General features: G+C 48.0%; 1 protein-coding gene across 2 annotated transcripts in view; it reads left to right on the top strand.

Moving 5' to 3' along the window:
• PCSK6 (proprotein convertase subtilisin/kexin type 6) overlaps positions 1-22,230 on the top strand; it is a 192,607-nt gene that overhangs the window by 100,549 nt on the left and 69,828 nt on the right. For both annotated transcript variants that reach the window (XM_023254991.2, XM_023254992.2), the window contains exons 7-11: positions 766-938; positions 6,868-7,080; positions 10,865-10,965; positions 15,460-15,563; positions 17,490-17,607. In XM_023254991.2, coding sequence (XP_023110759.2) covers positions 766-938; positions 6,868-7,080; positions 10,865-10,965; positions 15,460-15,563; positions 17,490-17,607 — 709 coding nt within the window. The remainder of the gene's footprint in view (positions 1-765; positions 939-6,867; positions 7,081-10,864; positions 10,966-15,459; positions 15,564-17,489; positions 17,608-22,230) is intronic.

The raw sequence follows: 22,230 nt of genomic DNA, 5'->3' as shown, positions 1-22,230 counted from the left end.
GCTTTCCAGTCACATCCCAGCATCGCTAAGACCCCCTCTCTGGGTGAGGCACGGGGGTACCACACTTGCTGGGTGCAGAGTGTAATCATTAATGGAGGCAAATGCTGGGCCCAGGGCGGGCAGGGGACCCCTGGCCGAGGAGGCAGGCTTTGGAAGAGGTTCCTGGCTCACCCCCTCTCCTTTTGAGGTGCTCTTGAGGAATCTGTACTCCCCAGCACCTAAAGAGCCCTCTGGGGAACCCGGAACCAGAACATACACTGAGATAAGATGCCCCCCACCCCCCGCCTTGATATGCTAGGGGGAGGCCTTCCGTCTTTCAGGTTAAAAACTCCTAATTACAAATTAGAGATGGAGTCATGTTTTTTAAAAAGGAGAAATAAACTGTTGACAGCAGGGAAAGTTGAAAATGACCCCAGAGTTCTGTTCTAGAAATAATAATCATAATACGTCTAATATGTTCTGTTGTTAAATACCAGAATGATATCGTGCTACTGAGGAAATTGCTTAAATCCTATATTTTCCAAACACTTATGTTTCCTTTGCTGCTGTCCTGTGTCGGGGACGCCACAGCGTGGCCCCAGATGGTATTTGAAGTCCTTCACCTCGGCCAGCACAGGATGGGGGGAAAGCTTTCCAGAATGACACTGGAAGGCTCCAGAACTGTGTGGGGCTCCCTGGCCGTACCCCTGTGCCCTGGGGTCACGGTCTCTGCCGCCCTCCCAAGTGCAGAGTAGGCGTGCATGGAGCCCCCTTGTGTGCTTGCAGGCATCCGCATGCTGGATGGCGACGTGACGGATGTGGTTGAGGCCAAGTCTCTGGGCATCAGACCCAACTACATCGACATTTACAGCGCGAGCTGGGGGCCGGACGACGACGGGAAGACCGTGGATGGGCCTGGCCGCCTGGCTAAACAAGCCTTCGAGTATGGCATTAAAAAGGTGTGAGTTGTTCAGGGCTTCGGTGGATCTCTCAGGGGCGGGGCGGGGGGAAGGGTAAAAAAAAGTTTTAAGCAATTAAAAACAGAGTGACACAAGCCAGAGCCCCAAAAGAGGACCAGGATGGCCCTGCTGTGCCAGGACCAGTGTGAGGGAGAAGTCATTTAGGGGCTCAGGGAGGTGGCTCTCTACCATCCAGAGCAGAAGAATTTCACCTTGTCATAGAACGGCTATTTCAGCAGGTGCCAGCTGATCACCCACCAAGCCCAGGACTCTGTGCCTTGAAGCCTGACAGCCCCCAGCCAAGGGGTATGTGAAGATGGGCAGCCGGGCTCTTAGTCCAACTACCTGGCCTGTTAACCTGGAATGTGCAGGTGGAAGGGGTGTCCTGAGCCTCGGACCACCTGCCCATGGAAACACCCAGCTGTGGAGCTTCCTGTGTCCGTCACGAGCGTGTGCTAATCTAGGGCCTCCAAAGCAGGAAGGCCTGGCCTTTTTGCCCTCAGTGCCAGCACACAGCCTAATGTGTTTAGGATTTCTTGGGTGGAGCCTCACCAGGGACTAAACAGAGCCAGCATCCAAGCACTGGTTCTCCACTGACCAGCTGAGGGGAAGCAGAGGAAGCTGGCAGCCTTCTTCTCCTCCACCCACCGGGAGGCCCACCCACAGTCACTCTGTGATCATTAGTTCTGGGTCCTTGGGAGTCAAAAATGCAGGGGGAAGGGAAGGAGGGACTGGAGATGACCCAGTTCTTGTAAGCCAGGTGGTGCGGCAGATTTCTGGGTGAGGACAGCTTCTTGGAGCAGGCAGACAGAGTTGTGGTCAGTGTCCGGGTGGCTTTGGGTGGCCCAACAAGGCCCAGCCCAGAGTATAGGGTATGGCCTGGCGATGCTGGCAGGGGTTTGGGCAGGAAGTCCAAGCGTCCCTGGGTCAGCATTCATACTTCTGACTTCTATTGGAGATGGGGGAGAAGGGCTGGGGAGGAGGGTGGTTCAAGTCCATTTTATTACTTGTGCTTTATAAATCTTTTTTTTTGAAGTTTATTTATTTGTTTTGAGAGAGACAAAGAGAGTGCAAGTGGGTGAGGGGCAGAGAAAGAGGGAGAACCCCAAGCAGGCTCCACACCATCAGCACAGAGCCCGATGCGGGGCTTGAACTCATGAAACTGTGAGATCATGACCTGAGCCTAAATCAAGAGTCAGAGGCTTAACCAACTGAGCCACCCAGTGCCCCTTATTGTTTATGCTTTAAAACATTTTTTTAAAGTCCTTACTTATTGTAACCTATGCACCATGATTAAAATGTGATTAATAAATAGTTAATGAATAAATCAAATATTATCAGAAGATTGTGTTAAAGGCAATCTTTCTTTGTCTACCCTCTGCCCAACCCCTGGCCCTGCCCCATAGAGGAGCCATCTTTTTTAAACCCTGTTCATCATTTCTTTATTCTAAATAATATGACTTGATTGCTTTTCTGGATGTATTGAGTTTGGCCATTTTCTATTACTTTTTTGTGGAGTTTGAGCATTTATGTGTTAGAATGCTCCCAACCTGGCATTTGACCTTATGGTCATGCCTGCGACACCACACAGCCTCCTTTGCCTGCCCCCACCCCTCACCCCCATAACTCCAAGAAAATGCAAAGGCTGCTTCTGTCAGGTTGCTGAGCACCTGAGCTGTGCCAGGTGCCGGAAGGTTCTGTGACCAAGTCAGCTGCTGCCTACAAGGGGCTGCTGCCCGGTAAAAATATCTTATCTTCCCAGTACTCAGCTCCTACCACCCACTAGATCACATGGATCTCACTCTTGGTGACAAGTGGAACATCCTAAAAGTTAAGCTTAATTTAAGCTATAAACTAGAGATCACATTTTCTGTGTGGAAGACACTGCTTTGAATGGCATTAATCCTAAACATGTGTTATTCTAGAAGATGATTTCTAAAGATCTGATGTCTTAGGACAGGGCCTCCCATTTCCTGGATAAGTAAATGATTGTTTTCTTTCTTTTTTTTTTAAGTTTTTTAAATTTATTTATTTTTGAAACAGTGTGTATGTGTGAGTGGGGGAGGAGCAGAGAGAGAGAGAGAGAGAGAGAGAGAGAGAGAATCCCAAGCAGGTTCTATGGTGTCAGCACAAAGCCCAACATGGGGTTTAATCCCACGAACCATGATGTTACGACCTGAGCCGAAATCAAGAGTCCAACACTTAACTGACTGAGCCACCCAGGTGCCCCAAATTGTTTTCAAACAATTTTTTGGTATCTCAGTTTACTTGGGTTTGTGTAGACGAACCCATGGAGGACTTTGGAAAGCCTGGAGCTGCAGAGAGGGGCTCTTTGCGTGCCGAATTCCGAGCAGCGTCAGCTTTATCAGGCTGTCGGGGGGGTGAGGAAGCTGCAGAAGGGACCATGTGGTTCCCCGTCATTCTTGTCACAGTTGCTTGAAATACTGAGGTCATTTCATTTTTTTTCAGTCATTCTGAAGTAAAATATATCATATAGGGAGCCTTAAATCGTAGCCGTCTAAAGTTGTCACTGAAAATCCTCCTAGAAATTTGGTGATCTCAAACCAGACCACATTCCCCCATCTGTTTTTCCTCCTCGGTGCCCCATTTGTCACCTACAGTCTTTTTCTGTCAAGTCTGACTTCATTTCTGGTGGACGATGTGGTTTGGAGACTTCAGAGACCATAATTTGGCATAGGGATGTGCCTAATGTCGGTCCTTAGGAAGCTTTACCCCTCACGTAGCTTGTCATCCCAAAGGGGACATGCAACATGGCTGAGACTGGAAAGGCTGGCCTTGCCCAGATGCCGGGCATTTGCTAGCCCTCAGGAACGGTGCTTCGGAGTTCAGAGATGAACCCTTCACCTCCCAGGCAGGACGCTGAAATAGGTTTTGATCCAGTTGAGGTTGTGACTGTCCTGAACAGAAATACAAGTTCCTTGCTGGGGTTAAACTGTCGTCTCCTATAACTTCTGCCCTGTGGCTTCCATGACCTGGGAAATGAACATGAAAGAGACAGCGAACACATCTCCCACACCTCAGATCTGGGTATTTTCTCCACCTCACTTTCACATTCTTTTTAGGAGACTTTTCAGGAAGGAGAAAGGTTTTTGATGCCTTGACACCTGAGAGAATGGATTGGTCTAGGAGTAACTGTGTGGTGTAAGGTGGCATATATATGCCTTTGGCACTTTAGGCCCTTGTTACCCGAAGTGGAGTCCAGAAGCAACCACGCGGGCATCACCTGGGAGCTCATTAGAAATACAGAATCTTGGGGGAGCCTGGGTGGCTCAGTCAGCTAAGCATCTGACTCATGATTTTGGCTCAGTCCTGATCTCGTGGTTTGTGAGTTCAAGCCCCACACCGGGTTCTGTACTAACAGAGTGGAGCCTGCTTGGAATTCTCTGTCTCCCTCTCTCTCTCTGCCCCTCCCCTGCTCACTGTCTGGCTCTCTCTTTCTCAAAATAAACAAGCATTTTTTAAAAATAAAAAAAAGTAAACTATTTTAAAGAAATACAGAATCTCGGGGCTCCCCCTAGACCTGCCAAGTCTGAGTCTGCCATGGAGCAAAGCCCCCAGTGACCTGTGTGCATGCTCCGGTACGAGGAATGCTGTGTGGAGGCATCGTCTGTGCTTCTGGAACAATAAGATTATAGGCCCCACTTAGCAAAATGACAGTGTTTCATAAATAAATAATCCGCATGGAATAAAGATCGGCTCTGATGGGTTAAATACCTTTTTATTTGGATTTCCGTTTCTTTGAACTAGTTTCAAAGAGAATTACATACAGACACACCCATTTCTAAGGTACTTTGTGCCTTTCTTCCAGAAGGTTGACCTTTTGGCTAAATGTGAGTAACCTTTCTGTGGAGCTCATGGCCATGTGGACAGTCCCCCCTGGGACATGTGGAAAGTGGAGTGAGTGAGGCAGCTTTGAGCAGCGGGATTGCGTAGGCGTGAGGGACCTTCTGTGGACTGTGTTGAGAGCCTCAGGTTGGAAACTGGAGGAAATATCAGAGTCATGACAAATAGGCACAAAAGGGCAAAGAACTATAGTCCATTTGGTCTACAAAGTGGAACGTCATGGGGCTTTCAGAGTAGTTGGATCTACTCAGCCTGGGATGGACTTGAACTCAGAGTGAGCGTAATGCCCCCTGAGTCAGCAGCAAGGCTTCAGTTGGACTCTGTGGGGATCGCAGAATTCTGTTGCAGGTTTTCTTTGAATTGGCCAGTTGTTGGGCATAAGTATCAATTTCCTCCCACTTATTTGGAAAGAAGGGTCCCCGGCAAGGACACCAACGTTACCAGCCCTGTGGGTCCAGTTTCACCCACATGGGTGTTGGCACTGCTCTCTGGGGCTGGCAGTGCACCACCAATGGGTCCAGCCACTTGGGCAGAATGGTGAGCTCTGTCTTGGATTAGTTCATCTTTAGCTGGTGTTTGTGACTTGGTTGGATCAGAAATCATTGCTTCTGTGGATGTGGGATGGAACAGAGCTGCAGGAAGCTACCCTGACCACCACTGCCTCTCAAACACTTGCTCTCCTGTGTGCATTCCTAAAAATAAAAACCTAGGTACAGGTGAAGCTCTGGCCTTGGCTGGCATTGACCATCTGACTGCTTTAATGCGGACCCATGGCAGGGACACTGGGAAGCCCTCATAAGATGGCCATGAGCAGCCAGGGCATTCTGGACCATGACCCTTTTTACCTGTTCAGTCCTCACCCAGAATTCAGAGTCCCACCCCCTCTTCTCAAAAATTAGCTTGCTCTGGAGCACCATGAAGTATCTAACTTCAGCACAGGTCATGATCTCATGGTTCATGGGTTTGAGCCCCACATCAGGCTCTGTGCTGACAGCTCAGAGCCTGGAGCCTGCTTCGGATTCTGTGTGTCCTCCTTTCTCTGCCTCTCCCCTACTCATGTTCTGTCTCTCAAAAATAAATAAACATTAAACAATTTTTAAAAATTAGCTTGCTCTCCAAGACATGTGCCTTTTCCACTGGGTTTTTAAGCAAATTCACCCTCTGCCTCACAGGACCAGCTCTTTCAGTCCAGAAAAATTAATGTTATAAATTCAGCCATCAATTTTTCATCTCAGTAATACTGCTCTTTGTGATGATCGGACATTACGATGGAAATTACAGGCATGGCTCTGGAATAGAACAGCTTGTTTGAAGGCCCTTGATTTTCCCATGAAGAACAGAGAGGTCTTTCTGGGCCATCTCCTCAGTGCAATCTGTGATTCTGCAGCATTAAGCTGTCACCACAGGCAGAAGTGCTCTATTAAAATAAAACAGGAGGGGTGCCTGGGTGGCTCAGTCAGTTAAGCATCCTATTTTGGCTCAGGTCATGATCTCAAGCTTTGTGGGTTCAAGCCCCACATCAGGCTCTGCGCTGAATGGCTCAGAGACTGGAGCCTGCTTCAGATTCTGTGTCTCCCTCTCTCTCTCTGCTCCTCCCCTACTCATGTTCTCTCTCTCTCAAAAATAAATAAACATTAAAAAAGTAAAAGAATCCTTTAAAATAAAACAGGGGCCCACAGAACCATGTCCTTGGTAGCATCATACAATCTGAATGCATCTTTTTTTTTTAATGTTTATTTACTGTTAAGAGAGAAAGAGAGAGAGAGAGCACGAGTGGGGGAGGGGCAGAGACAGAAGAAGGAGACACAGAATCTGAAGCAGGCTCCAGGTTCTGAGCTGTCAGCACAGAGCCCGACGTGGGGCTCAAACTCGTGAACCGTGAGATCATGACCTGAGCCGAAGTTGGATGCTCAACCGACTGAGCCACTCAGGCACCCCTGAATGCATCCTTCTTATACCCTTGGAAGGGACATTCCGAGGGAAGGACTCCGGCCTGGTATGAGACCCACTCTTCGAAGTTGTAGCTGCCGGGGCTGACTGACACCTTGTTGTCCTTCCTGTCTAGGGTCGGCAGGGCCTGGGCTCCATTTTCGTCTGGGCATCTGGGAATGGCGGGAGAGAGGGGGACCACTGTTCCTGTGATGGCTACACCAACAGCATCTACACCATCTCCGTGAGCAGCACCACCGAGAACGGCTACAAGCCGTGGTACCTGGAAGAGTGTGCGTCCACCCTGGCCACCACCTACAGCAGCGGGGCGTTCTACGAGCGGAAAATTGTGAGTCCTCTTGGCCAGGTGGAGAGCTTAGGATCTGCTCCTCCAGCCCTTTGGGGACAAGTTTCTTTTCCCTGAGGCCAGTTTGTACTGGCTCCCAGGGTACCAACCTCCCCCATCAGCGAACTGGTTGTACCTCGAGGGAAACCCCAGTCCCTTGGCAACCTCCCCAGGCCCTGCCTTTCTAATTTTTGCACAAAATACCGATTAAAACCCTCTCTGGCTTCAGAGATCTAAAAATAGCATTTAAGAATGGGGTGCATTCTCAGCACTGTGCCTCCTTTTAGCTCTCTAAATTTCTGTGGTCACATCGCTTGGGATCCAGCTGACCGGTTCAGTTTCAATGTGCCAAAGAGAGGAAGGGAAAGTCTTGGTTTTATACTGAAACATTTTAGAGATCTAAAATGTTAGAGTTCTTCCAGGCCATCCTCTCCCTAACAAAAGGACTTGCCCCAGACCCTTCAAATTGAGCACTGGTTTTTCTGTCTGTTACTTTCACTTCGATGGACATCCGTATGATTTCTCTTTTAAAAAGTGTTTCCGTTTAGCATATGGGTGGAATCCTTGTTTCTTTTTTCCTTGCAGGCTTTCCTGCTTTAAGAAAAGTAAAGAGGGGGAGGATTTTGAACTGAAATTAATGCAGAATTCAAATGCACAGTCATTAAGTTGCTTTTTAGACGTTTAAAAAATGAGACCGTGGAGCTGGCCAGACACGGTTTAATTTGAAAGCAAGCTCACTAGCATCTTTTTTATTTCTCCTGCTGCTTCATCGCATCTCGAGAAATTATTTGCAAATTTATTTTTAGGTTTTTCTGCGGGAGCATACAGGCTCCCTGTTCCCCACTTTGCTCTGTACCAGTTGAAAGGTCAGCCACGGCTGTTCCGCCACCAGCCTGGCAGCGGCCCGGGCTAGTTAACGAAGGTATTAATTTATTTTCCTTTTCTACTGGAGCACGTGCCCCTGGGACAGGCGGCCGAGATTCTGTACGGTGTCCTGTTCGTTTAGGAATCCAGCTTCATTTGAACACGAACTTGCCGGAGTCTTGTTAAACAGGCCTGCTGGCTGGAGGCGTGTGGGGTGGAGACTGGGTCATTGAACGCTTTGTACCAGAGGCTTCCTACGGGACGACCCTGTCTCTCAACCCTGGGAGCAGGGCTTGCAGCTTTATTTGCTTAATTAATCATACTGCGTGTGCACACACCTTAGCTACAAAACGCCTTGATTCTTTTTTCTTTCTTAATTCCCTTCTCTGAGCCATAACATGGGTCAGAAGGGTGTAGTTAAGAGGATGGTAAAAGAGAGCGTGAGTCAGTTCTTGCTCTGGACTGGAATTCTTCTCTGAGAGTATGGACGGCATTTTTTGTTTGTTGTTATTATTGTTTTCAGCTCAACTAGAGCCAAGTGTTTGCTCTGAGTCCCCTTAGAGAACCTCCAAGCTCTGGACTTTTGGCAGCTTGCTGTCAGCTGGAAATCAAGGCTCTGTCCCATCCATGCCCTCTAGTGAATGCCAGGCAGCATTTGCCTGGAGCGTGGGATTGCCTGGTGCTGACACGTGACTCTTTATAAATGGAGTGACACCTAACGTGAGCATCTCTTACTCAATTATTCCTTGGCTCTTTCATTCGCTGAACATGAGCAGACCATGCACGACATTTGGTCTCAGAAAGGGGGACCTTCCTGACTTGGTTGAGCCATCTCCTTCCTGTATGGAGGACCCACTGCTCGCTCCCCAGTAGCCCTTTCTCATGGGCCTCACCTGCTCTTGGGAGCTTGGCCTCCTGCCCAGATGCCCTCAGTTTCCCTCACGGGCCACCATTGTAAGTATGTTTCAGGTGCCAGCTGTGACTTTCACCAGAAACCTTATAAAGGATGTGGCATTGTGCCCATTTGCAGAGGAAGATCCTGGGGTCAGGGAGGTTGCATCCTTGTCCCAACTTCCCTACCCTCAGCTGCCCTTCCTAACATTAGGTTGCCTCAGTCCTGCTGAACAGGGAGGGAGGAGCAGGCTGGTCTCTGCCAGTGTTCCTGTCCAATCCTTCCTGTGTGTGAGAGAGAGACAGGCTAGATCCTGTCTGGGTGATTGCAGCCCAGCCGGAACGTGAAGAAGGAAGATACTCTGTTTGGGAGAGGATCTGGATTGTTAGCACTAGGGCAATTCATGCTTCAGGGCTATGCAGATCAGCTACTAGAGGCTTGCAGTTGGTGAGGCTATCAGTTTCCTATTGCTGTCGTAACCAACTATCCCAAACTTAGCTTAAACAGCACAGATTTATTATCTCATAGTTCGGGAGGTCAGAAGTGCAGCAGCCTCCACGGAGTCTCTGTTCTGAGTCCCCTGAGGCTGAAATCCACGTGCCTGCCGGGCCGTGTTCCCTTCCCAAGGCTCTAGTGGGGAGTCCATTCTGTACTCGTTCAGGTTGTTGGCGGCATTTACTTTCTTGTGGTTATAGGACTGAGCTCCTGTTTCCTGGTGGGCTGTCTGCTAAGGGCTGTTCTCAGCATCTCCTGGCCGCCCACATTCCTTGGCTTATGTTTCTCCATTTCTGTGTTCAAAGCCAGCAATGATGGCTTGGGCCTCTCTTCTGCCTCATTTCTCTGACACATTTTTCTGCCTCCTTCCACTTCTGGGGGCCCTTGTGATTACATTGGGCCCACTGGCTAATCCAGGATATTCTCACTGATTTAAGGTCTGCTGATCAGCAACCTTAGTCCCATCTGCAGAGCCCGTGGGGAATAGCTTGAGGGCCAGAATCCCATCTAGTGCAGCAGGTGTGGCACAGCCCAACCCAAATCGGGTGATTCCCTGGTGCTGCTTCCTCATTTCAGCTCAAAGGCAAGGGGCAAATCAGGCTGTGTGCTACTGGGGCCCAGAATCAATTTCCCCACCCAGCTGGGAGTCAGTGCCTCAGAGGAAGGCATGCGGGGGGCCCCCACAGTTTGCTGAGTCAGCTTTGCCTCCCCAAGGAGAAGGGCCAGCTTTGTGGTCCCGTACAGCAGGCGCTGTGAAGGTGGAGAACTCGCCGGGTTCGTCTGCTGCTACAGATGGAATTGGGTGCTTTGGGACACAGTCAATGATCTAAGGAGGACGTCCTGGTGGAGAGTGATCTGTGACCTTCTATGACCTCTGATCTTCTGACTAAAGGCAGAGATGCTGTCTGGGCCACCTGGGCACCCCCCGCATGTTTCCAGCTGCTCTGAGGTCAGGGGTGACTTGGGGGTCATTCCTGTGGGCTAGCGCAGGTGGTCTCGCCATGGGGACTCTGCCATGGAAGGCCCTCTTTGTTTCATTTTGTCTTACCTTTGTGTCTCAGCACCTGCAGCAAGGAGGTTATGCGGCTTCCAGCTGTTTGTCTTGCTTCCAGCTGTTTGTATTCCATCTCCCTTGTCTCCTGGTTCTCAGGCTGTGATTAGCTCATCCCTGCAGTGGGTCGGTGTTTTACATATGCCAGCAAAGCAGATTAGCAGGGAGTATCTGACACAAAGCTTGACTGCAGAGGGGCGCCTGGGTGGCTCAGTCAGTTAAGCATCTGACTCTTGGTTTCGGCTCAGGTCACCATCTCACGGTTCCGAGTTTAAGCCCCATGTCGGGCTCTGCGCTGGTAGCACAGAGCCTGCTTGGGATTCTCTCTCTCCCTCTCTCTCTCTGCCCTCCTGCCTCTCTCAAAATAAACAAACATAAAAAAAAAAAAAAAAAAAAAAAAAAGCTTGGCTGCAGAGATATGAATGCATAGTGCCTCTTGAGTAGCTTCCGACATCTGGGAGCTGACTTAGCCTCTTATCACCCAGGTCACCACGGATCTGCGCCAGCGCTGTACCGACGGCCACACTGGGACCTCGGTGTCAGCCCCCATGGTGGCGGGCATCATCGCCTTGGCTTTAGAAGCAAAGTAAGTTCCCACTTGTCTTCTCCTCTTTTCCTTTGTTTTCTGTAAATTTTTAACACAGTAAAACACTCATAAAATTTACCATTTTAACCATTTTTTTAAGTTTATTTTGAGAGAGTCAGAAACGTTGCAAGTGGGGGAGGGGCAGAGAAAATGGGAGACTCCGCCTTCTCCCCCGTGTACTCAGGCGGTCTTCCCTCCATCTATGTGTGTATCTAGGTCCCAGTCGTACTGGATTAGGGACCCCAATCGTATAAGGGACCCCAGTCGAATTGGATTAGGGCCCACCCTAATGATCCCGTTTTACCTTAATTACCTCTTTAAAGACCCTGTGTCTCCAAATACAGTCACATTCTGAGTATTGGAGGGAGGGCTTCGATATATGAGTTTGGGAGGACACGATTCAGCCCGTAGTACTGCCTATAACCCCTCCCCCAAGCTCTGGCAATCACCATTCTACTTTTCCTCTCTATAAGTTTGACTGCTAAGCAGCTCACATAAGTGGAATCATACAGGAATTGACTTTTTGTGACTGGCACACATGGCACAATGTCCTCAGAGTGTATCCATGTTGTAGCATGGGTCAGGATTTCCTTCCATTTCAAGGCCATCCTTAAGGGACGTGAAGAGATCCCTTCCCTTCTTTCCTTTTTAAAATTTTTTTAGTATGTATTTTTAAGTTTTTTTATTTTTATTTTTTTTGAGTGGGGTACAGAGAGAGCAGGAGAGAGAGAATCCCAAGCAGGCTCCATGCTATCAGCACAGAGCCTGATGCAGAACTCGGTCTCATGACACTTGAGATCATGACCTGAGCCGAAATCAAGAGTCGGATGCTTAACGGACTGAGCCACCCAGGTGCCCCTCCTTCATTTCCTGGTTAAAGCTCACCACCCCCTGCCCTTTGTAGGGCCACAGAGAGCTGGGTGGGCCAGAACCCCAAGTCTACCTCCCATGCTGCGTCACATACCAGAATCCCCCTTCAGGCGGCCACAGGCTGATCTTTATAAACTTTAGTTGATAAATTGATAATGCAATGGTGACATTTCATCTGTCATAAGCCAAATAAAAACTCTAGGTTGTTAGTGTCTGGATGGGTCAGAAAGAACATGCAATTATGGTGTCAAAAACAGATTCAGTTAAGGCATCAAAACTGGCTCGGAACATGCCAGCCATTTGAAATTGCCAGTTGTAGATGAGATTTTAAATTATTCAAAAAATCACATTTGGGTTGCTTCAATCCTCACAATTGTGTATGTTTGCATGTGATTCCTACGAGGCAAAAGGGCATACAACTCAAATGCTACCAGTTTAACAGAGGAATAACTAAATATTTTCGATTTGCAGGCCAAAGCACTGGCTTCTGTGTCCTGAGGCTCTTTAAAAAAAAAAAAAAAAAAAAAAAAGCAAACAACTCTAAATAATTACTTACTTGTGTGGAAAGTGGCATTCACATACTTAGCAATTCATTGTTTTATATTTCCTTCCATTCTTTATTGGAAACATGCAAGGAATTTTGTTAGTCAAAACTAAATAGAAAGCAAGCTTCATTTCATGCCAGCTTGTCCCATTAAACTTGGCCTGTGGACACATGAAAACTCTCATCTTCCTCAGTATTTTAGATGCTCCTCAGAAGAGTACAGGTGGCGAGTCAAGCAACTTGAAAACAGCATCTGCTTAAGGGTGCCTGGGTGGCTCAGTGAGTTAAGTGTCTGAGTTCAGCTTGGGTCATGATCTCATTTTGTGAGTTCAAGCCCCACATCGGGCTCTGCTAACAGCTCAGAGCCTGGAGCCTGGTTCAGATTCTGTGTCTCCCTCTCTCTCTGTCCCTCCCCCACTTACACTCCATCTCTCTCTCAAAAATAAATAAATATTTTTAAAAATTTTTTAAAAAGAATTTTATTGAACTGAAAACAGTGTCAGCTTTGAGCATTTAAGCCTGCAGGACCGGTCAAGGCAGGGACGGGTTGTAACAAGGGACCCTGCAAGCCTGAGGTGAGGAGATTGGAGATGAGGCCAGCTCACGTGTCCAGGGAGCAGGCCTGCTGCTCACCTGCCTGGCATTGCCTTCAAACACTGTTCACTTGTAGGTAGAAGGCGTCAGGGCAAAGCCAGATCGTCCCAGGTGGAAAAGGCCTCAGGGGGTCAGGGAGGGCCTGTGGACAGCATGTAACAAAAATGAAGAAAGACCCGCATGTGTAAGAATTGTGCATGGGTCATCCTGGTTTGTGGCAGTCTTGGGACTTTCCATCAATCCCTTCTTTGTTGAAAAACATTTTCAATGCCATTTCTTAGCTATATTTTTCAGATGACTATATTTGTGATTTTGGTACCAGAGTCCGAATAAAATGGAAGTCCTTATAATGAGATGGTTTCCTTTTTTTTTTTTAAGTTTATTTATTTATTTTGAGAGAGAGAGACAGCATGAGAGCAACAGAGGGGAAGAAAGAGAAAGAGAGAGAGAGAGAGAGAGAGAGAGAGAGAGAGAATCCCAACCAGACTCCACACAGGCAGTGCAGAGCCTGATTTGGGGCTTGAACTCTCAAACCATGAGAGCCAAAATCAAGAGTCAGAAGCTTAACCGATTGAGCCACCCAGGCACCCCATGATCGTTTCCAATAATGTCCTTTTCTGCACCCATTCTGTGCTGCCCTGAACTCTGAAGTCCATGCTTCCTGGCTATGCTGAACTCCTGGGTGGACTGGCTTTAGCCATCCTTGATAGGATGCCGACATGAGTAGTAACATGTCAGGCCACACAGGTAACAAAGGCTGTGGCCCCACCCCTGGCTGAACTCTAAAGCCTGTGCCTGTATGAAGCCTTGGGCCACATGGAGCCTCAGAAACCCCCTTGAACTATGAGGTTGGCCACGGGGCCTCAGGAGGGGGAGTGGATATGGGGCAGGGAGCCGAGCGAAGACCTAGAAACTGGACTAATGGACATGGCTGGGGGAACATGGCCAGGAGGCCAGTGAGGTCATTGGCACAGTGGCAAGAACATGCTGGAGAAATCCCAGAAGCCTGGGGCTAGTGCCTGGAGAGTGAGCCCCAACGGAGGAATCTACTTGTGCCCCAAGACTCAAACCACAGTGAGGTCCCAGTGGACAACAGACAAAGAGGTGGAAAAATAGAATGGTTCAGCCACTGTAGAAACCAGTGTGGTGGTTCCTCAAAAACTTAAAGATTTACCATGTGATCCTATAATTCTGCGGGTGGGTATCTACCCAAAGAACTGAAAGCAGAGACTTGAAGAGCTCTTTGTACACCCATGTTCATAGCAGTGTGACTCACAATAGCCAAAAGGAGGAAGCAAGTCAAGTGCCTACTCAATAGATGTATAGATAAACAAAATGTGGTCTATGCAAACAATGGAGTATTATTCATCCTTAAGAAGGAAGGAAATTCTGACACCTGCCACAACATGGATGAGCCTGGAGGACATTATTCTGAGTGAAATCCGCCAGTCACAAAACGACAAGTACTGTAGGATCCCATTTATATAAGGTTCCCAGAGTCGTCACGTACATAGAGACAGAAAGTAGAATGGTGGTTGCCAGAGGACTGGGGGGAAGAGGAAACGGGGAGTTAGTGTCTCATGGGGACAGAATTCCAATTGGGGAAGATGAAAAAGCTCTGGAGATGGATGGTTTGTGATGTATGTACAGCAATGGGAAGGTACCAAGGACATGCACTGTACAGAGAAAAATGGTTAAGAGGGTAAATTTTATGTTATGTATATTTTTAAGCACGCACAAAGAGTGGGTGATTGGGAAGACCATTGTAACCACTGTGGGCTAGGGCAGGCACTGGTCAAGAGGAGAGGGTGCAGACTGTATTTAAGACAGTGTCTGTCTGCGACCTGGTCTTAATGCTGTGGACAGAGGGGGTTATGAGAGAGTATCATCTATCATCGTAAGATGGATCCTGGTTACGGAGGCGTTAAAAAGGTGGGACCATGTATCTTAGACTCAAAAAATTCTGATCTGTGCATTTTTATTAGTGGGCATGTGTTCTTTCAATGAGATGTTTCCACTTTGCACCAAAACAAATATATTATAGATTGGGAATTACTAAACTCTCAAATTATAATTGGTAGCAGGTGGATCTAAACAACGACAGGGTCTGGGAAGATGATGGCTTCAGCATGCTGTCATGCACCACAGCCATTTACTTGTTATGATGAAGAAGGAGGTCCCTCTCTCCGCTGCCACAATTTCCTCTCTAGGCCTTGAGCACTCAGGCACACCTTGGTAGCAGGGCTGGGTTTTTAACGCTAGGGATTTTAGGTCACCCGTTGCCCTATTTTATCTTGGGATTTAATCCCTGGAAACCATTCTTTACAAAGAGGTTATAAAATAAGCCCTTGCTGAGGAATGGAGTCTTCGGGAATTCCTTAAGTCCCCACTCGGGGCTGGCTCCCGTCGTGCCACAGTGGATGGTCCTGTGAAGCCATTGTTTTGACCTGTGTGGACTTCAGCGGTCTGTCATTGTGTCATTGCAGCAGCCAGTTAACCTGGAGGGACGTCCAGCACCTGCTGGTGAAGACATCCAGGCCGGCGCACCTGAAAGCAAATGATTGGAAAGTCAACGGTGCTGGTCATAAAGGTGCGGTGGTGGCTCCTGTTGGGCTGGGCGGGGACCAGTCAGCCGGTCCTGGGGGGCCCACTGGGTCACCTGCTGGAATCTCTATTAAAGGGTTGACAGGAGCTTCTCAAAAAGAATCCCCAAATGACCTTGATTGTGTGTCACAAGAGTGAGACGTATGTAGCTAGAGATTTAAGGATGGTATTCTGGGACCTCACACTGACTTTAAGGAAAAAAACCGAAGATCGGTAGAATTCAGGGTTCCCTAAACATCATGACTTTTCCCACATCCAGGGACCACCCGTACCAGTATTGGTATAATAGTTCTCTTTAAATTGACTTGCATTTTTTTTTTTTACATAAAGAAATATATTTTAGGGGCGCCTGGGTGGTTCAGTCAGTTAAGCCTCCGACTCTTGATTTTGACTCAGGTCACCATCTCATGTGAGCTTGAGCCCCGGTCAAGCTCCAAGCTGGATGTAGAGCCCACTTAAGATTCTTTCTCTCCTTCTGCCCCTCCCCTGCTTGTGCTCTTTCTCTCTCACTCTCTCTTTCAAAAAAATATATTTTTTAAAAGGAAACTTTATTACATCTAGTTAAACACAGGTTTGGTGTGTACTTTTATTTCTTCCTAATGCACATCCAAACAAATCCATGACCATTAAGATAAACAAATAATATTTATTTGTGTGCCACCTAAGGGCAGCTTGCATTCTTAGTCCTGAGTAGCAATACGATTTTGAAACTGGCCCTCAGTTTCCTTATGTGTACATTGAGGACCCTGAGATAGCTATGTAAGTTACTTTCTAACTATAAAACTTCTGTCTGTGTTATAAAAGTAACTCCTAGAACAGCAAGGCTTCTTCCCCCGATCCAGCCTGGGACAGACATAGGTTCCATGAAATCAACCTGCAGTCAGGGTTTGTAACCCAGATACATGGAGCCTCTTAAGCAGATAATTATAGGACTGTGCCATTGGCTTTGTTTGTATGGCTTCTTACCAGAGATGCTTGAAAAAGATTTCCATTCAGCCATGGTATGTTAGGGAGGACTTCTTCTCCTTTCCTGAAGCTGAGGCCCAACTATTTCGACACCAAGCCTGATACTACTAGTATGTGTAAAATATAGGGCAAGTGGTGTTATTGTGAGTTCCAAGGGACATTCCTTTCAATAAGAAAGCCATTGATCAGGCAGGCCTAATGCATCTTTGTTTTGCAGGAATGCTGGTGGTAGTCGTGTGCTGTAACAAGAGCTGACCTACATTTCAATGTTGGCCTAATTAAATAGGAAAATAGATTGTATCTGGTTCTTGACCTTGCCTCTTAATTAAACTTTGAAACTCTCCTGCCACGGCCAAATTAAACACTGGCTCAGGCCAACTCACAAGTGCGCACACCGTGCCCCTCTCCCCAAATGCCGTGGGAGGTTAGCAGGCCAAGAAGATAGCAAAAAAGATGAGCGTGGCCCTGCTTTCTTGTTTATTGCACATCATGGTCGCGTGAACCAACGGGTTTAAGGCTTTGTTTCTCTTGTCTGGTTCATGACTCAGGGAGCCCAGATGCCGATGAGTCCCTTCACTATACAGAAACCCAAACTCGTCTCCCAGAAAGAAAGTAATAGGTCCGAGTAGGAAACACTTCTTTTCCTACTCAGCACTGGAGTGGGCCACATTGGCTGGCCCGCACCCCTGACCTGAAGGAGTACAGACCAGGGAGAGGGTAAAGTGGCTGGGATCTTGGAGCAGTCCTCAGAAGGGCTGGTCCTGCGGCCCGGGACTTCCAGGTGATGGCCCGCACCCTTGCAGCCACGGAGTGACACAAGTGGTCTGTCCCGTGGCAGTTGTGGATCAGGTGCCCTTCGTGGGAGCCAAGTGGAGTGTGAGTGCGGAGCCTCGCTCCGTTCCTGGGGGGCAGGATGAGGCGGGGTCTGAAGGCTCTGTCTTTCCAGTTAGCCATCTCTATGGATTTGGCTTGGTGGACGCGGAAGCCCTCGTCACGGAGGCGAAGAAGTGGACGGCGGTGCCCTCCCAGCACATGTGTGTCGCCACCACAGACAAGAGGCCCAGGTGAGGCTCAGCGCAGGCACCGCGTGGCTTTTCAGGAACGTCAGTGCCGACCTGACTCTGCTGCCAGGTTCCGCAGGGGGAGGTGTTCACACACGCAGTCCCGTGCACATCGGTGGGCATAGACCGTGCATAGACGTGTCTGCGTTTTCTCATGCGGATTGTTGAGCTGGAAAGGAGTCACTTAACTCATGACCGTTTGGAGGTATTTTGCTGTCAGTTATGGTTTCTCCTCTTGCTGCAGATTGCCCCATGGTGGGGAGCCAGACCCATGGCCCCTCGTGTTAGAAATTCTTACCCAGGATACTTAGCAGAGCTGACCGGCCCAGTGATCAGCCCTGCCCACTGGAGCAGCTGTGATGGGGGTCGTCTCTGTCACCTGGGAGCCCTAGCTGCAGCCCAGCCCACAGTGCGACTTCCCCAGCCCAGAGCAGGAGTGGCCGTATCTCCCGCTTCTCTGTTGCAGAAGGGGACTTATTATCCAAAGCGCAGAGCGCTTTTCCTCTGCTTCACTTTTATCTGGCCTTGATAACTAACCTTCCTAAGGTTTAAGCACCAGGATTTTTTTTTAAATTTTTTAACACTTATTTATTTTTGAGAAACAGAGTAAGACAGAGCACAAGTGGGGGAGGGGCAGAGAGAGAGGGAGACACAGAATCCAAAGCAGGCTCCAGGCTCCCAGCTGTCAGCACAAAGCCTGACTCTGGGCTTGAACCCACTGACCGCGAGATCATGACCTGAGCCAAAGTTGGACTCTCAAACCAACTGAGCCACCCAGGTGCCCCAAAGCACCAGGATTTTTTAACAAGCCTTGAGCTGTAGGACCCTGGCTTTGTCTCTCTTGCACGGTTAGGACACTCCTGGTGCCGCCCTTTGTAGTGACTTGCTCTAAATCAGATGCATTCATTCATTGGAATTTTTGTTTAAAAAAAAAAAAAAAAAACAGCCACAGAGTAAATCAGATAGCAAGAACCCTACTCCATCAGGAGAATAAATCAGATGATTCTTCTGAATTCTGCCATAGCCACTCTACTTTTTAAGGAGGAAAATGGTGTTTCTCTAGGCCTCAGTATCTGATAAAGAATGGAATGCTTTTTCTTTCTTTTTTTTTTTTTTTTTTTGTTCTTAGCTGTAACTATTTTATTACCTTTGGGAAAATGCGTGTTTGGAAAAAGACATGTTGGAGTAATCAGAAGTGACCCTTCCTTTATCAACAAATACAGATCACTCCCTTTGATACTGCCTCTTCTTTGAATGCACCTACCTCTCAAAAAAAAAAAAAAAAGAATGCATCTACCTCTCATAATGTGTTCCTCTGCTAGAAAATGTTGAGGAAAACATTTCTCGCTGCTGCCTGGCATACGGGAGGAATTCAGAAAGTATTTGTTGGATGAATAGCCATGGAAGGCTCTTTTGAGAAATTACATCTGCGTCCTGCTGCTAACTGTGGACACAGCTTGGGTGACCCCTCCCAGGCCTGATAGGCCAGGTGGCCAGCGGCAGGTCTCAATCTTGACATCTTAAAGCATAATTTTCCAGATCTGGGCAGCCTTAGCCTGTCAATTCAGAAGAAAGCGAGAGGTTCTCTGAGATAAAGAAGGCCTTTTGCTTTCTTTTGTTTTGCCTGTTGGAAAATGCCCGGCACGTGGGGAATCAGACTCCAGGTCAGGTGACGCTGGGCACCTGGGAGCTGGGTCCTGCTCCGCGAGGCCACTGCATCCAGGCTTACTTCTCTCCCACGGGTCTCCCCATCAGGGCGGCTCCTGAATGAAGCATTCTTCTCCTGCCAGAAATAGTTTTAAGATGGTAGAGTGGTGCCTAGGTGGCGAAGGGTTGTTTTTATTTTTATTTTATTTTGTTTTTTAAATGAAAGCACACAGAGTCTAGACAGCATAGGTTGAGGGAAACAGCCAAAACATACAGTGTGACATTGTTCCTGTCCTTTGAGGGAAGAAAGGACTCTGCGAATTCCAACAGAGGGGAAGAATCAGACTTCTGTTTCTGAAGAAAGGTCATCTTTACGTATAGCGGTTTCAGGCTCTTTCTAGACTTTTCAGCCAACTGGCGATCCCAAAGCACTTGCTTAACTGCACTCTCAACTGTTCCCAAGGAGATAAGGGCCTCCAGATAGAGAAAGAGAGAAGAGAGAGGGAGAGGGGGAGATTTAGAGAGAAGGAGAGAGAGAGAGAAATATTACTATGTGGAAGGGACCTTTGGGCTTTGTCTCCTGGCAGAGAGCTCCAGCTTACCTCTCAGGGTCTCTTGAATCAGGGCCACTAAGCACCCCTGAAGGTTATGGCCAACTTCTCTCATGAGGGTTCTTGTCTAGCTTTGCCCAAGCTGCTGGAATCACTTGGCTTACAAATGAAAGGGAAATGTTCCCACATGCCTATGTTTCCCTCTCCCTGTCAGTCCCCTTTCTCCATGGTCCGGCTGTCCACCAAGAAAGCCGTCCACTCTTGTGGCCTCATTCTGGTTTCTCCTTCTCGTGGTGGAATCCAGGACTCTCTGAATGTCCCAAAGTTGGCTTTAGCTGCTTCCCATGGAGAAAAGCAGAAAGCGAGAGAGAAAGAGAGAGAGAGAGAAAGAGAGAGAGCCTCTTTATCTGGCCATCCCATGCATACCTGGGTGCAACGTAAGTGATACGTTTACCTCTTTCCTTTCGGGTAGAAGGGAAAGGCTGCCCTAGTGTGATGAAATTCAAAGAACTGTATTCATTAGGAGCAAATATGGATGTCCCAGTGGGGGCTGTGGCCACATCTGCCATTCTACAGTACTGTCGTATGGGGTGCTGAGTCAGAGGGCCTGGGTGTAGATGGTCACATACTGGGGCAGGAATGAAGTGCATCTAGGGACTGTGGGGTTGGGAATTTAGCCTGTCTCTGTCTATATCCCCCTCCTGAGAGAGAATAAGAAGTCCCCAGGAGCATGGAGAAGGTCAGGGAGCCTGCCTGGAGACGCCAGGAGAGAGGGGACCGCAGGGGTGGGGGTGGTAAGAACCGAGAGGGGCCAGGCCTCCTGCTCCAAGGCACAGCCAGATTTCACTGAGCCATCTCTTTACAGCCTGTCACCCCCCCACCCCAAAACAGACTGAGCCCCCCCTGAAACAGACACCATGGTGTCTGACTTAGCTCTCCAGCACCCACAGAGCATCATAAAAGCTGTCAATGAATGCTAAATCTAAATGCAAGGACAAGGGGAAAATCACTTGAACTTGACAGCTACTTTTGCAAAAGAGAATGACTTTTGACATTCGAACACATTCAGGAGAGATCCTTGCTTAGTCTTGGGCACAAATGGTTAGGACTTTTCTTCCGTTAAAGGAAGGTACAGAGGACCATGACCTGTGACATTGCCCATGCAAAATTATTTAACAGTCTTTGTGTCTGGGGCACCTGCACGGCACAGTCAGTTAAGTGTCTGACTCTTGATTTAGGCTCAGGTCATGATCTCACAGTTCGTGGGATCTAGCCCTGAATCAAGCTCTGCGCTGACAGTGCTAAGCCTGCTTGGGATTCTCTATCTCTGTCTCTCTCTCTGCCTCTCTCTCTCTGCCCCTTCCCTGCTTGCGCTCTTTCCCCCTCTCTCTCTCAATAAGTAAATAAAAACATTTTTAAAAATCTGTGTGTCAGATTAGAGTAGGACAAAATTGATATTTTTATAACCTTTCTAAAAGCAAAAAAGAAAATCAAGTTCAGTATAATTCCTGTGAATGAAACACAAAAATAAAAAGCCCAGTTAGTTAATATCTTATTTGACCCTTAGGATGTTTCTAAGCCAGCACTTCTTTGTGTCTTTAAAACTCAGGGCTGCTATGAAACATTTTATGCCATCCCTGACTCTCTACTCCTTCTGGAAAGACGGCAAAAATAGCAGAATCTCTTAAAGCACTAAGATGTTATCTACTCATCTTTTGTTTTAATAGGTTTGGAAGGTTACCATCTAGAGTTTACTGTGTAGTGTGGCTTGTCTTTTTTTTTTTTTTTAATTTTTTTTTCAACGTTTTTATTTATTTTTGGGACAGAGAGAGACACAGCATGAACGGGGGAGGGGCAGAGAGAGAGGGAGACACAGAATCGGAAACAGGCTCCAGGCTCTGAGCCATCAGCCCAGAGCCCGACGCGGGGCTCGAACTCCCGGACCGCGAGATCGTGACCTGGCTGAAGTCGGACGCTTAACCGACTGTGCCACCCAGGCGCCCCGTGTGGCTTGTCTTTTATCGAAAGAACTCACACACCCAAAAATATATTTCAGTCCCAAAGGCTTTGCATATTAAGGATTATCTATAGACCAGACCATATATTTATAGATGTTTGAGAATTAACTATGGATGGGGGCGCCTGGGTGGCTCAGTTAGTTGAGTGTCTGACTCTCCATTTCGGCTCAGATCATGATCTCACAGTTTGTGAGTGTGAGCCCCACATCAGGCTGTGTGCTAATAGCGCAGAGTCTGCTTAGGATTCTCTCTCTCTCTCTCTCTCTCTCTCTCTCTGCCCCTCCCCCCTGCTCACGCTCTTTCTCTCTTTCGAAATAAATAAAAATTAAAAAAAAAAAACAAAACCTGGGGCGCCTGGGTGGCTCAGTTGGTAAGGAGTCCGACTTTGGATCAGGTCATGATCTCGCGGT

The sequence above is a fragment of the Felis catus genome, chromosome B3 (assembly GCF_018350175.1).
Source record: "Felis catus isolate Fca126 chromosome B3, F.catus_Fca126_mat1.0, whole genome shotgun sequence".
In the NCBI taxonomy this organism is placed as follows: Eukaryota; Metazoa; Chordata; class Mammalia; order Carnivora; family Felidae; genus Felis; species Felis catus.
The sequence above is the reverse complement of the archived record's forward strand: the minus strand, read 5'-3'. Positions and strand labels throughout refer to the sequence as shown.